Source organism: Centruroides sculpturatus, unplaced genomic scaffold (genome assembly GCF_000671375.1).
Source record: "Centruroides sculpturatus isolate CEXI.00-Female unplaced genomic scaffold, Cexi_2.0 scaffold1113, whole genome shotgun sequence".
Lineage (NCBI taxonomy): Eukaryota > Metazoa > Arthropoda > Arachnida > Scorpiones > Buthidae > Centruroides > Centruroides sculpturatus.
This window is the reverse complement of record NW_019385514.1, coordinates 160,030-175,262: the sequence shown is the minus strand read 5'-3', so window position 1 is coordinate 175,262 and position 15,233 is coordinate 160,030. Positions and strand designations below refer to the sequence as shown.

At 35.5% G+C, this 15,233-nt stretch overlaps 1 protein-coding gene across 1 annotated transcript in view; it reads left to right on the top strand.

The window, feature by feature from the left end:
• The window catches only part of LOC111639708 (protein odd-skipped-related 2-like), a 26,189-nt gene extending 12,258 nt beyond the window's left edge, over positions 1 to 13,931 (top strand). Inside the window, exons 2-4 of the mRNA XM_023385639.1 lie at positions 6,009 to 6,067; positions 12,929 to 13,397; positions 13,522 to 13,931. Of these exons, the coding sequence (XP_023241407.1) occupies positions 6,043 to 6,067; positions 12,929 to 13,397; positions 13,522 to 13,870 (843 nt within the window). The 5' untranslated portion in view covers positions 6,009 to 6,042 and the 3' untranslated portion in view covers positions 13,871 to 13,931. The remainder of the gene's footprint in view (positions 1 to 6,008; positions 6,068 to 12,928; positions 13,398 to 13,521) is intronic.
• The last annotated feature ends 1,302 nt before the right edge of the window (positions 13,932 to 15,233 follow it).

The following is a 15,233-nucleotide window of genomic DNA, read 5'->3' as shown; positions in this document are numbered from 1 at the left end:
ATTCACACAGTCGTTTCGTGTATGTCCGAAATATTTGCTAAATATCGTTATTTCTCACTTACACCGGCAAATGTCGACATTCGGCATGCACTGGTAGCGAATGTTGAATAAAAATATTTTTATTACGTTAAGACAAAAATGCAACTTTTTAATATGTGAAAATAGGTGAAAGCTTAAGTAACAGAACATGTAAATAAACCGTTGAACCTAAAAAGAACAGAACATTCTTAATCATTAAAGAAAATAATACAATAATAAACTTACACATAAATTATGTGATTATCGTTATACAATCTTATTTATTGCAACAATTTAAACTGTTATGGCACTTTGAATTGCACAAGAGTCCCTTGCTTTTACAACTGCATTTATTCGTGGAACACTTTGTTTGCAATGGCAGCGGGTATAGCCTTGCCCTCCAATTTTCGAATTAGTTTCAGCTGCTTCACTCAGCGATATTTCTCGAGAAGAAATCTCATTTATGGAAAGTAACTTTTCTTTACAAATTACGAACTGATTACGTTATTACGTGATTACGAACTGATCTGTTAATGGCGTATTTTATTCAGATATCGCAGACGCCTTACCGACGACCCCTCTCATCCTCCGCCTCTCGACCTGACAAACCGATCCCCACCTCACGGGATCAAAAGAACAAAAACGCCATCCAGTGACAAAGTGAGCAGTTTCCACCAAACTGTTGCCGGAAAAAGAGATACGACCGTGTGCTACCGCCGGCTATCCAGAAAATATTTGACGATAGACTGTCGCCTCTTTCTCGACATAGGCTTCTCGGGTGTCGTTTCGACCTCCACCAAAGCTTATCTGTGCTTGTCGACATACACCGGCGATTGTTCGAATGTATAATAATATAACCAAATATTCGGACTTTCACCTACGTATTTTGTATGTGTTGACATTCACCGGAGAATATCGACATTCTCTAATTTCGGTCTTTAACATACACATATGTACAGTATAATGTATGAATGTGTATTGGCATTTATTTCTAATTCTTTTCAATAGATCAGATTTAATGAATAAATTGCTGCACCTTCTTATGCATTTAGGTAGTAATTTAAAATGTTCACTTGGCATAATAATTTATCATTATTTCATGAGTTTATAGAATATTATAGAGCTTTTTATTATCAATTTTCTAATTTGTGGGGCTCGCGCCTAACCAATTGATAGCCACGTAGAGTTTACCAATTTTTCTTCACGTGTCTAATAAGTAGGGTGCAGTTTACCACAGAAAGTCCTTGCGAAAGACANCAAATAAGAATTCAATTATGTATAAAATTTAGCCAAATTAACAATACGCTTTATGAGTAAATAAATTTGACTTGAAATACCAATATTTGTTCAAATTAAATAAAATAATTTTTTATTTGTTGCTGTGATAATGTGCAAAGTGCACCCTATGCTTCCATCCCACTTGACTGAAGAATCAGCACCACTTTGTTGATGCCATGTCAGGATTATGGATACCCATGTCTTATGGATAGACATAGAAACCACTATGGTCACTAATTATTGTTCATGTGTGAGTAGTCACGTACATATGCAGTCGAATTTGGGATGGAGGAGATCCGAGAGACAGCACACCTGATTCTGCAACAGGAGGTTTTAGTAACTGCAAGATATTGAAAAATACTGCATATGATCACCGCAAGCAAGAATGCCTGGAATTTGCCTGGCACCATTTCTCAAGGGTATTTGATTTTAATGTAACAGAAAAGCAATTTTCTTTGAATGACCCAAATAACTCCCAAACTACACCCAATCATAAATTTCTGAAGCAAGTCAGCATATTGTAAGTGTTAAAATTTTGTGAAATTCCAAAGTTAAAGTTGTCAATTAGAAACATAACAGCAGTGCTTATCTGAAAGACTTTCAGCACATCTTTCTTCCATGGATCAATTTAAACACAAAATATAGATTTCGCAGCGGGATATAAAGCCAGATGAGTCATCTGAAACTTTCACGCAAACAATGTGAATGTTCCGCACTGATCTATGGGAAATCCAGATCTAAGCATCATTGAAAATATTTGTCATCTTTGAGAAGTACAGATATACTAAGATCAACTGTACAACTGCGAGGAATAAATTAATGCCATTATTCAAGCTGATACCAATTTCAGCAAAGCTGTGATCAAGGACCTATATAAATCTACAAAATTACCTCCTGATGTAATGGAAAAACAGAGAGATACTTGTCTCATACCTGAGCATTATGTGCCAGTTCAGTGTGACAATGGTGTAAAACATTTTGGTTACAAGTGTAGTTCTAATTAATGTATGTCTGAAAATGAAGCTGGAATAGAGTTCAAGGCATACAACCAATAAATACATCTGTACGGGAAGCAGAAGGCACAGGTTTGAGTTCAACTCTGGATCTATATTTCTTCTAGAAGTTTCTAAATTACTTAAATTAATTACTAATCATTAATCTTAACACATAACTACCTATTTTTAAGCCAAATTCCATAATTTAATTGATATTCTTAATGCCAAATTTTTTATATAAAATCTGAAAATTCACAGTACTGTACATAATATTCTGATTTGTTACTTAACATTTATTTAGTTTTCTCAGTTTAAGCTTGAGGATTAATACTTGAAACAGTTGAAAGTGTTTGTCTCTTAGTGAATTTCTACCAGGCATTAAAGACTTTTTTACTTTTTACTTTGAGTTTGAGATCCAATTTCATGCAGTTAAAATATATATATAAAGAATCAGTTATTTAACTGTAAAATGAAATTAAAAGAGTAGCTGGTAGTTAAAACTTACCATTTGAATGAGGAAGATCAACATAATTTAATTCCCGACGAAGCACACTATACGTTGTTAATACAATATCATAATCAGCTAAAACAGGAGGAGGTATAAACTGTGAATGAACTCCATAGTAAACAAGAACTCTTAATGATTTTTGTTTAACATGTTTCTCTATTTCTTCTTCCCACTGATATTTTATACAAGTTGGCGTAACTATTAACGTCGCTCGTGAGGTATAGAGTCCCTAAAAACATTTTAAGATCAGTACAGTTTATTTTCATTTAATTTTAGTGAGAAAAATAGTTTTTAAATTCATAGCCTAGGTTCGACTACAAACTAAAATATTAAAATAAAATAAAATCTATCACTTTATTTATAAAAATAAGCCAAATATNCATAAATTAAACTTACGTTTCTGGAAATATATATTATTATTATATAATTTGTAAATTTTTAACACTACTTTTATGATTCAACTGGTTCCTAAAAAGCGATCCAGCGAGTTACATAATTACTGTAAGATTAGTGTCATAAATTTAGATTACTTTCTCGGAAATGATACTTCATAAAAATGGCCAACTTTTTTCCTTTTCTTTTCGCTTTAAGTGGGATTTTATTTTACTCATCGTAAAGTCCGTTCTGGCCTTTATTCCCCATCGTGCATTCTGTAATGAGTACAGAATAAAGGCCACAATTGATGGCCAGGGATAAGACAAACCATTCCTAAAAAATCCTAATTCTTTTTGACCGCCTTAAAGCAGAATCTACTAAACTTCGAACACTATGTACATTTATCGAATAAATGACATAAAATTACTACCTTTTCTGGTCCCTTCTCGCTTTTTCTTTCATACGAACCATCAAACAAGCTGGTAACTGCAACGTAAAGGAAGTACAGTGCATTAAAACAACGTTAACTTCAACGTTCTGTCTTACGTTGAAAGCTACTTACCAAAAATTAAGAAGAGAGAGAAAGAACGAATCAACTTCATCGTCAGATGCTAAATTATGATTTACGTGTTTACTCGAAAAATTTTATGTAATTGCCACGTGGTAAACGTGTAAACTTTTATGAAGTGGCTTGCCAATCAGGGTTTGCAGATGTATTTATTTATACAATTATTTATTTTANTCCTACCGGCGAAAACCCGTGAGAAATCTTTTCCCTTCCGTTATTTTTTATTTTTTTTCTAAAAATACAATTTCCAAGAAAAAAAAGTGCGGAGTATTAACTCATCCGCTACACAATTCTTAAAACCGCTACCATTGGCTCAAATACAACCCAACGACCATAAGTTGCCACGCATCATTGGTTACTTTATTTGACTAAAGGCGTGGACGGTAGCTCAACTACCAATCGGGTGTTGCGCGTGCTCGATGTATAAGTAGCACGTGGAGTTGTATGATGTCAGTTTCGAGACGACGCCAGCGCTCGTACTGGACGAGGGGTGAAGCTCTTCCGAGGTGATACTTTTTTCGTATTTTTGGGCTATTTTTTAAATTTAAACTAATTTTTTAAATATAAATTAGACTTTACGAATTTCTCGAGAATACTTTTTTGTGCAGTTTGATTTAAATTTTTGCCTGAATTTTTAATTATAGAGATTGCGGACCTCGTCATAGCCTGGTTTTATAAGATTTAAGCCCCTTAAATTAGTTGCGTTGCCCATATACGTGTTCAGAAAGCTTAGTATACAAATTCGGAAATTTTAACCTTGTATGGAGTATATTTGAACGGGTTCAAGTTCACGAGCCTCAAAGTTAAGAACAGTGTGAATTTGTGTTCATGGTTGTGTGAATTAGGACATTGGAAAAGCAAATTAAATATATAAGCTATCTGAGGTCAACTTCTCTTATAAACCAGTAATCAGACGAATTTCTAAATTGTATATTGAGTTTTCCTGGCTCTAAAAATAATTCAAATAATTAAAAAAAATGAAAAGCTCATAGTTTTGATGCTTTTAAAGAGTTTTATTCATTTCAGGAGATGCATAGATGTGTTATAGGGTCTTAGTGAATCACTTTGTGGCTGTAAAAATTATCCAAAAACTAGAATAATCAATGTTTTGGGGATTTTATGCATTTAAATCAGGCTTTAAACTTGTCACAGGGTCTTAATGCAGCATTTTGAGGCTGTTGTATGATTTAGATGATGAAAAAATGTTTTAAATGGATCCAGCAACTTAGACATTTTGCTGTTTTTCCTTTTAAGCCTGAATTAACGTAAAAATTCTAAAAATTTTTGATAAAATAGATTTTATTTGTATAAAACCTGGAAAATCTCAACTGTCCTAAAATTATTTAGCATTTTTCAATATTTTAAATGCTAAATTAGAAAATATCGGTGTAAAGACATAAAAGAATCTTGCAAATTTACTAGAACTTCGTACTTTCTTCTTTCACGTCTCGTGCCAGATCTTTGCACAATAATCATTTAATTGTTGCCAGCGAAGATAAAAAGAGTTGCATAAAAATCAGCAAATTATGCAATGTTTTAGGTCACTTCAGTCGATTCTGAAATATAGGGCCTAGAACATGTAGGCCTCTATGGGTTCTAAATATTATATAGACTAGAAATATTTTATAAGGGATAGAATGTGTAGATTTCTATGAAAATAAAGAAAATATCTATTACCAGGCTCCATAAGGTAACTGCATTTAACGATGCAAATTAAAAACTCGGAACCTCATATCTGAATGTACAGAAGGCCCTAAATTTGAATAAGCCTTCTGACTATCTAAACTATGTCGAGGTGTATGCAAATTATTAAAAATATCAAAAATCGTGCATAATTTAATTATTTCGCTTTTAAAAATAGTCAAAACGTCCAAAAAATATACAAATTTTTATATTTATTCCCTAAAGTTTCCGAAAAACATCTTAAATATCTTCGTAATTTCTCCTGAAGTTTGTACAGTACATTCTGCCCACACGACTTAGAAATTCGGAACAAGTTCTTATATTTAAAGGTTCAAAAGGTTCTAAGATTTAGAGTCTTGTGTATATCCTTTAACTTCAAAATTTAAAAAAGTTATTAAATTCGAAATATTTGATTATTACTATTATAACAGTAAGTAAACTTTGCACAGGTGCAGATATCAAGGGAAATCCGTAGTCACTAGGGCATAGATACGTGTTATTGCACTATTACGAATCATATTATTGCACAACGGTACTTGTGATTCAATATTTTATCTAAAATTAGCTTAAAATTTATTTTCAGAAAGGAGAAAATCGGCCTGAAAGTTACAGCTTTCATGAGTGAGATGCCCATATCAAAAGGTGAGTTGGTGCGATTATTCTTTGTTGCAAATTCCTGCTTTTTGCTCTTGCACAACTTTCTTCACACCTATTCTGTTTTATTTTTCGTTTTTTCTGATAAAGTTCGGAGCGTGGGTGTCGGGAAGAAGTGAAAAGTGTCTGTGTAAACCACCCGATATCTGCTCTTACCTTTATCTTCAACCTTCACATATCCTGCTGCCTATCGGGGAGATAAGATTTGCTTACCTTTTTTTTTGTGTGTGTGTATTTTGCTCATTCTAAACAGGTGAGATCATTTTTTCTCTCTCATTTATGCTCATTTCTAACCTACATTTAGTCCTTCGTAAACCCTGTACAACTTCTTCATTGGCGGTGTTATAACGTATAACGAGGCTCTTCTTCCTTCTAAGAGGCCCTAAAGCGTCAAGTTGTTTGCTTCATATGTCAATCCGTCTTTTATTAGATCTCATTCTGTATATTTCCTAACAATGCTTCGCCCTTTAACATACGATGTGTCTAAAGAAGGTCCTAAAACTATGAAGTTTTAAGTTTTAACTAGTAAGTTTTTGGCCTTCGTTTAAGGAAAACGTGTAAAATTAATCTAAATAAGTGTGCTCTGTAGTTAAAATTACTTAGGCCTACTTTCGGTTCAGTTACAACTAAGGTAAATTTATATCTTTCATAAGCATGGTAAGGTTCTAATCAAGCTTAACTCTAGGGCCGTTTTCGCATAAAATAAAGCTTTAAATGTTCATAAATTAGGGCCTCGGGGAGTGAAACACATTCTTTATATTCAGCATTATAATTCAGTTTGGTTTGTATCAGAAAATACTGTAAGTAACGGGTTACGTGATTATTAAATTTGGCAATAGTGTTTACTAAACTAATTGGAATCTACANACTACGCTTGTTGGAGAACAATAAAAACACTACACTCAACAAGCCACTAATAAAACTCAACTGCCTAACCTATAACCAAAGTCTCCTTTTAATTTGTTTTTTAAAAAAAGCGCTTGACAAACTTGCCCCGCATGCCGAAGTTGCCCCGATCTCCCCTAGGCCTATAATATTTAAAATTTTTCATGCGTATCAAAAAAAAATAGTTCTACGTCTTAATGAAAAGTTACGTTTTAAGTCAGTTGAAAGCTTAGAAAAACGAAAGATGGAAAAAATTTTGCATATAGGCTAATACATAGCTTTCTAGCAATACGACCATACTTTTTAGCCTTCTAGTTACAGCCTTACTTTTGCCTTTCGGCTACAACTTCTCACTCGTAACCTTCTAATCAAGTGTAGAACTGAATCAAGACGGCTTATTTATAACATACCTTTAGCTACTTTTCCAGTCTACTTATAACCTTTTAATGACAATTCCCATGTTATTTGTATCCTTCTAAACGTGTATCTTTCTAGCCAAATCTAAAATATTATTCAAAAGGTTTATTTAAAGCCTTCTAACTACAGTCGCGAACTTGCAGTTGTAGTTTTATTTGTAGCCTTCTAGATGCAGCTGAAGAGTTTATTACGGTCTGCGAGACACAAATGAGGCTTGAAACTGTGCAAAGTTAGAAAGATACTTCTTGTTCTTTCGTAGTAATTACGGAGAATAAAATTGTATTTGTGAAAATCTAGTCTGTCGTTGAACATTCTTGTGGAAAGTCGAGATCTTTCTTTAGGCTGATTGAAATCTGAACGTTAGAGATGAATAATGGCCGTACGAGTCTAAGCGTTTTAACACGCTTCTGTGGTTTGTAACGCCTTTTATTTTAGTTAATTTTGGAGGGAGGAGAAAGAGCTGAATTGGTAAAAGATAGAAATGTAAGGAGTGAAATATTGCGCGTGTTATACCTCTGCACTTGGCTTCTGAAGTAGGAAAACGGTTTGATGTTTCTGCGCTTCTTCCTACTCCCACTTCGACTTCATTACGCAATTAATGAGGTGTAGAAGTTAAGAACTAAATCCGGGAACATTTTCAGCTGTTTGTACAAGTAAAATGTCGTTTGTCAGACGTTTCTATTCTCTAGAAATACTCAATATCTTATTTTTCATTTAGCCAATTACAAGAGACGATTTCAAAATTTAAATATTCGAAATTATCGTGTGACCAATTACAGCTTAATAAATTCAAATGTTTTAAATTTTAAAATAGTCATGTGATAGCATTGACCTATTAGTAAGCTTGAAATTTTAAATTGTCTCGTTACGCAGCTGATTGGATAATTTAATATTAAATTTTCAATTTGAATTTAAATGGTTTAACTTAATTGGTAGATATTTTAATCGTTGCTATTTAAAATTTAAAAGTTCAAATTTTAAAATCTGATTGGTTAAAAGCGTTTCTGATCTATTTCGATGTTTATTTGCCAAGAACACAGCGAATTTTTAGCTTAATTGTAAGTGGGAGCATTTATTATATTTTAAATTATTGTAACTCCTTTAGAACGGAAATTTGAATACGTAGAGCTAGATTTTTTCTTTTAACAGCTTAAAACACCTGGAAAGGTGTTAAATTTCGGAAGGATCTCCTCGAGTAAGATCACACCTCAAAGAGTCGAAAGATAGTCTCGCGTGACACGAGGCGACTGGATTCGTTCTGAGAATGTAAGGAGAACTGGAAAGAGCGCTTATTACAAAAATATTCCCCTCTAAAGATAGAAGAGGCTGTTTAGTTCATGACCGGGTTCGGGCCTCCTCTATTTTTAAAAATCTCTTGGCTCTTTCATTTCTTCCTCTCGCTTTATTCATTTTATGCATTTGAAGGGCCCCCAGTTTGTAAATTCACTTTTTCCTCGAGTCCTCGACGTTCTCCTTTCCTACTAAGATATGACCTAAGGGATAGGTGCTTTACATTACCCGGATGCCCAGAGGTTAGCCACGCACGTGCAGGTGAAATCTATCAATCAAGTAAGGTGAGATTGTGTACTACTTCGGGTCTCGATTCCACATCTGCTAAATTATGGAGGTAATCTATGTTTCATTAAACTACGGCAATCTTAAATTGTGTACTTGAAATTAAGATTGAAGCAGGCTTGTTTTCGAGTATGCCCTTTCTAAGGAAGTCTAGGCCTCAAAAGAACATCGAAAGTTCTTTCTTTTAACACCGTACGACGTTAAAGATGTATTAATATTAATGTTTTAAATTCTGATTGTGAAAAGGCGTACTAATGAAATCGTGCATTTTATACTAACCTAAAAAGCTTCAAAAATTACATTTAGAATGTTTTAATTATCTTATATCTTGCCAGTTATTAAGATAGGCCTATATTATTTTTTAAAAAGGCCTTCGCCTGTCTAGAGCAGGATATAGACACGCGACTCTAAGCCTTCGCATGTCAGATGCCCTTCCTTTTTACTAAGTAGTAATATGCTTAAAAGCAAAGGCCCTAAACTATGTTTTCCTAGCCTTTAGTTATGGATGCGTAAACCTTTCGGCTCGTTGACAAAGAAACATCCTGAAAATGGTAGATTCGTGCGTGAGTTTGACTCATTAAAATTACTCATTTGTGTATGATTTTTCAGAGTATTTTAAAACTGATTTCCTCCATTATATCTTGCGTTTTTCGCTTCCAGCATTGCCTAAGCTTACAGCTACTCTACTTTCTTCGTAAACATGCACAAAAACAACAAAGGATGATTGTCACGCTTGAATTATTACAAGAGGAATGTCTCTTGTAGTATTTCAAGCGTGATAAACGTCGTTTCTTCACATGCAAAACGTTCGGAAGCCACAAAACAGCACTCGACCGCTGGAAACCCTCAAAAAAAGCGCCAGGTCTTGTAACAAAAGAATTTGACACTTTCCCAGCCCAGGGGCCTTCTCGTCTAATTGCCCATCCAAGACATTAGGCAGTTGGTCGAGTGATGGCAATCAATCAATCCGGCTGCACTTGTACCTGCTCAGGCATACCGAAATCACTACTTTACTTCCCCAATTACCTGGTTCCCACTTCCATTGGACGAACACTTCCTTCAAGGCGCCCAATAGAATACTTAATATCCTCTACAATTACCCCGGATTGCAGAAGCGAAGGTATATTTTCCCTCTGCTCTGCATAGTAATTTTCGGCTGGGTTAGGCCCCTCTTTTCTTCCAAAAAAACAACCTGCCGCCTCCGTAGGTAAGGGTTCTGCTACACTTCTTTCCAGGCACAACTACCTTTTTTTCCCTTCTTCGTCTTTTTCTCTTCCTCTCCTTTGTAGTAGTGGAGTAATGGGTCGTGTTTTGCTACCGCTTGGCTTTTGTTGTTGTAGAAGTTTAAATTACAGTGTTTGCCTGATTGGAGGTTGGTTGTAGTAAATGGGGGCTTCCAGATGCTGTTAAAGATTCAATTGAAGAGAAGTCGCGCTTTGATGTCGTCGCGAGGAGGACATGTTTTTCGTATTACACGAATTTCTTTTGAAGATTTCGATGCTTTCTGTTTTTTATCTTTAACTTTTTATTGTATTTAATTTAGAATATTTGAAATTTTTATTATTAAAAACTAGAACTAAAGGTATTGCACAAGGACTAGTATTGTGAATTATCCGTGATTTGAATCTAAATCAAAGGATTATGGGAAAGATTACTTGTGTGATTATTATTCTGGTTTAATTAGAGGTCTTTCATGCTTGTCTATCGGTCTTTCGGGCAGAGCTATTGTCTCTTGAATGGGTAAGAACAAATTTATCACATGTGAGCTTTTAAAGGTGACTTTAAAAATAATCCTCTGGAAGATCTTTAAGACATGATAAAATGCCAAAGAACATGAAGTCATTCAAGCTTCACCAGTAATAAAATATAATAAAATGTGAAATCTTTTTTGTGTTATTAATTTAAGATTCGTTATAACGAGACTTAATGATTATTTTATCCAAGATTTTGGCCAAGCTTGAACGTTGGCCACATAAAAAAGCCATTGACTTTACTGATGTAGTGGACAGACTACTCGTTATAACGAAACCTAATGATTTTGTACAAAATATCAGATTTGTGTACAACTATTAAGTTTCTTTGTTGTAGAACTATTAAGTCGTGTACTGTGCACGGATATCTGATTCCTTAGCAATATGGTCTACTGCCAAATTGTTGAGGGTAATGGAGATGGGGAAGTGGATTCCCGTCTTGATGACTTCAAATCAGCAGAGATTAAGGGCTTTTAAGCGCAAATTAAATGCTGGTTGTAAGTGAGAATAGCCCTCAAACCGACTCGATGAAAAATGATTCCTTCCTCCACCATCCGAATGATGACAGGGCCTACAACGTGTACTTTACAACTCCCAAGGCCATATATCCGGGTTAAGTGCAGGACACTGGTCGCCTACAGCCCTTCTGTTTACATAACTGTAGAGGTAGTTAGCCCATCGTGACCTATTTTTGGACAAAGATACCGACGGCGCCATATCGAGTAGAGGGTCCGAACTGGGAAAATTATACAGGGGTTAAAGGTAACAAGAGTCTCTAGCAATAACTGAAACCGTAGTTGAGCCTACCACTTACAGTTTTTTTTTTTCGATTTTTCTGATAAAACAGCGGCAGTGGCTACTCGTAGTGGCACTTAACGATCGTTTTAAGCGGAGAAAAGTCACGTAACCACGCCTGAATGTTTGAATCACAAATTCGAACTTCTCCCCTCGTGGTTATGTGGAATGCAAGACTGCTGCCAACAACATCGAATCTTTGTTAAGGATCGTTAAGATCTTATTAGTCTTCTATTCTTAGTTTTAACTGCCCTTCTACGGTTTCAGTCCCTCTCTTCTTTCATATTTCATTCTGTATAATTCCTCTTCTCTTTTGCTCGTGTTACTACTCTTCTTCTACACAGAATTTTAACATTTCTTGTGTATTTGGCACGGGTAAAACACGACTTTTTTAGATTCTAAGAACACGACCTCAAGATCTTCTCTAGTACTGCGAGGCTCTTCGTAAACAGTAATTTTAGCTTAAATGCAGCTCGAAATCGACTCAATTGGTTGCAAAATAGACAAAAGTACTCTTAGAATTGAGGCAGATATTTTAGTAATGCTGCAAAAAATCGTTGAACATCAATTTGCAACATAATACACACGCGACGAACTAAATGCATTCTATACATTTTAGGATATCTTCCATCTCCCGAAAGATAAAATATCATCCTCAACGTTCTCAGTAGATTTAAAAATGTGAAAAAATATCGCCAGAGAGTTTGGTATTCCGTCAAGATTAATTTATTTTTCTTAGACAAGAATCTCAAAAATGTTAATATGGGTTGAGTTGCTGCTACTACACATCTTTCCGGAACTACTTGTTTATTCACAGTCAGCAACTTTTAGAGTAAAAAAAAAAAAAACAGAAAAAAGACCTCGAAGGGAATTTCTTTCCCAAAAATGAAGATAATTAAGAGCAAAGGACAGGTTGACTTCCACAATTTGTACAAGTTGCTTCCCTTCTGTAATATCTGTAAATAGCATCCGACTAACAGCTCGGGGCTGCACTTCTCCCACTTAAATAGTCACACATAGTTTTTGTCATTATGCTTAAGACATACTTTCCCCCCTTTGCCCGCGGATCTTCACACCCGTAACGACGTCACGTGACCAGCTCGAATCTCTCCAAATGTTCACATTCTGTGTTGGTTTGCAGCATTAGTCACATAATATGAGGCTTGGTTTACAGAGATTAGTAATTAGAACTGTACAATTTTAGTAAATTTCCTTATGGTAGAAGGCTTGTAAAAGTTTAAAAATGGAAAATAGGCCTGTATAAAATATTAAGCTGGTGTAGGTGTTACAGTAAAGTCTTAAATCCTACAGGAAAAGCGCTTAAGAACAAAATTTAGATAGATTTATCTAATTTATTACATTAAGTTTCTTAATTTTATTAAGATTAGCGTATGTTTTTAATTGTAATAATCTTTTGTTCTTACAGAATCCGAGAAAGAAGAAACGAAACTGGAGATGCTGATCGATTGCGCTCCCTCCATGCACCACTTCTACCTGCCTAGCTACATAGGTGGGGCCTACCCGTATACCTACGAGCGGCCCTACTTCCTACACCATCCACCCACAGCCCCTAAATTCGACTTTAGGAGGCTGGCGGAATCGGCCACCTCTCCCTCCAGCGATGGAGGCGCTGCGGTGGCCGTTATCACCAGCCACGCTTTCCCTTTAGTGGGCAGCTATGGATTGATGCCCCCTTATCCCGAAGGGAGGAAATTGTTGAGAAACAGGGCCGTTAGTAGACCTAAAAAGGAGTTCATATGCAAATTCTGCCAAAGGCACTTTACTAAATCCTACAACTTACTCATCCACGAACGAACGCATACTGACGAGAGACCATATACCTGTGATATCTGTCGCAAGTCTTTCAGACGTCAGGATCATCTCCGGGATCACAGGTGAGTGGAGAATTTACGCTATGCTCACATGCCTGTCTTCTTTGCTGTCGAAGCCACTTTACACTCAACAGGATGGCTTCAATCCTTTAGTCTCCCCGAAACTGTATTATCTTTCTTTCTGCAGGTATATCCATTCCAAAGAGAAACCATTTAAATGCAGTGATTGTGGAAAAGGGTTCTGCCAGTCCAGAACCCTGGCCGTACATCGCGTGCTTCATCTGGACGATTCGCCTCATAAATGTCCTACCTGCGGTAGAACCTTCAACCAGAGGAGCAACTTAAAGACTCACCTGCTGACCCACACGGACATCAAGCCTTTCAACTGTCCTTCCTGCGGGAAAGTGTTTCGTAGGAACTGTGATCTACGTCGACACATCTTGACCCATAGCCTAGGCTTAGACGAAAGACCCATAGACTGTTCCACATGCTGTTATCCCTCCACTACCCAGGAAATTGTAGATGTAGAAAATTGAGAAATTTGTATGTTTAATTTTCGGAGTGTTTTTCCTTTTGTATCCAATAAAACTCTTTTTTTCCAATCCTTATTTTGGTTGTCTTGTTTCAGTCATTTTCAGATAAAGATCTTTCATTCGGGAGGAACTTGCAGTATTCCTCTGTATTCCGCCATGTAATTAAGTTAGTTTGATTAACTTAAATCTTCCACTTGTCTGAAAGACGAGAGTCTTTAAATTAGCAGTAAATATATACAGATCCTAAGTATATAAATGATTTTCTTTTAAAAAAAATATTATTTATAATCATGGTAAAAGTAATTATAGACTTAAACTTCATTTATTAATAATATACGCAGAGTGTATCTTAGAAGAAATACATCATAAATATTTTTCTAAATAATAAAATTATAAAATATCGAGTTACAAGGTCAGCGTAGATCTTAAATGCAATTAAGATCAAAATAGTAATTTAAAATAATTCGATAAACATTTTCTCTGAAGAGTTACGAAGTAACGAGTATGTCACTTGTATGTGGCACGTGTTTCGCTAGATAAAACCAAGATCAAACTTTGTAACTGTAACACATAACAGGCCCTCCGATAAGTTTTAAAAAGTCAGGCCCTAAATTGTATCCTCTTAAAGTCAGGCATTAAGCTTAGGTGTAAATATGACGCCTAGACAAAAAGTTTACCGGCGGCCAAGTGGATAAAACCACTGAATAATACTAGTTGTGGGTTCGCTCCTCACGGATTTTAGATGTCGGTTTCTCATAGAAAGTCATTCCGCCAGGCAACTTCCTTTGCAGATGGCCCATATCCTTATTCCATTAATTCACCCGAATAAAACAGACCTGTAAGATTTTAAGATCGAAGCGTAATACGTAAAATTATTTTGAAAATTCAATTAAGTTTAAATTCGCGTGTAGTTCCGCCCTTATAAATGTTTTAAAAATACAAACGAAGGCGGGCGAAATGGCACCTCCACACAATTAATTAAAAAACTTTCTTTTCTGGTATTTCAAACGCAACGACAACGAAAACAGTATTTTAAATTATCACCAAACAGAGGGAGAAAGCGTAGTAAATTGTGCAATAGTGATTCATCTCAGTTACCTCTTGGCAAATTAATTACGGAGTAGCTAAGCTCTTTAGAAGTGGAACAACACAATTCAATCCGTAAAGAGTCTTCGAGATGTAACGAGGACCACTGCACATCGTCAAGAAATTGGCCAACAACTGCCTGATGCTATTATTGTACCACGGGTACTACAAATATTCCTAGTCGTTAATTCGAGACGAATCTGCGAATTTTTGAGCATTCTTCAGAGGCCTCACCCTTGCCGAAAAATGTATGAGAAAATAGAACGTCGTGAATGAAATA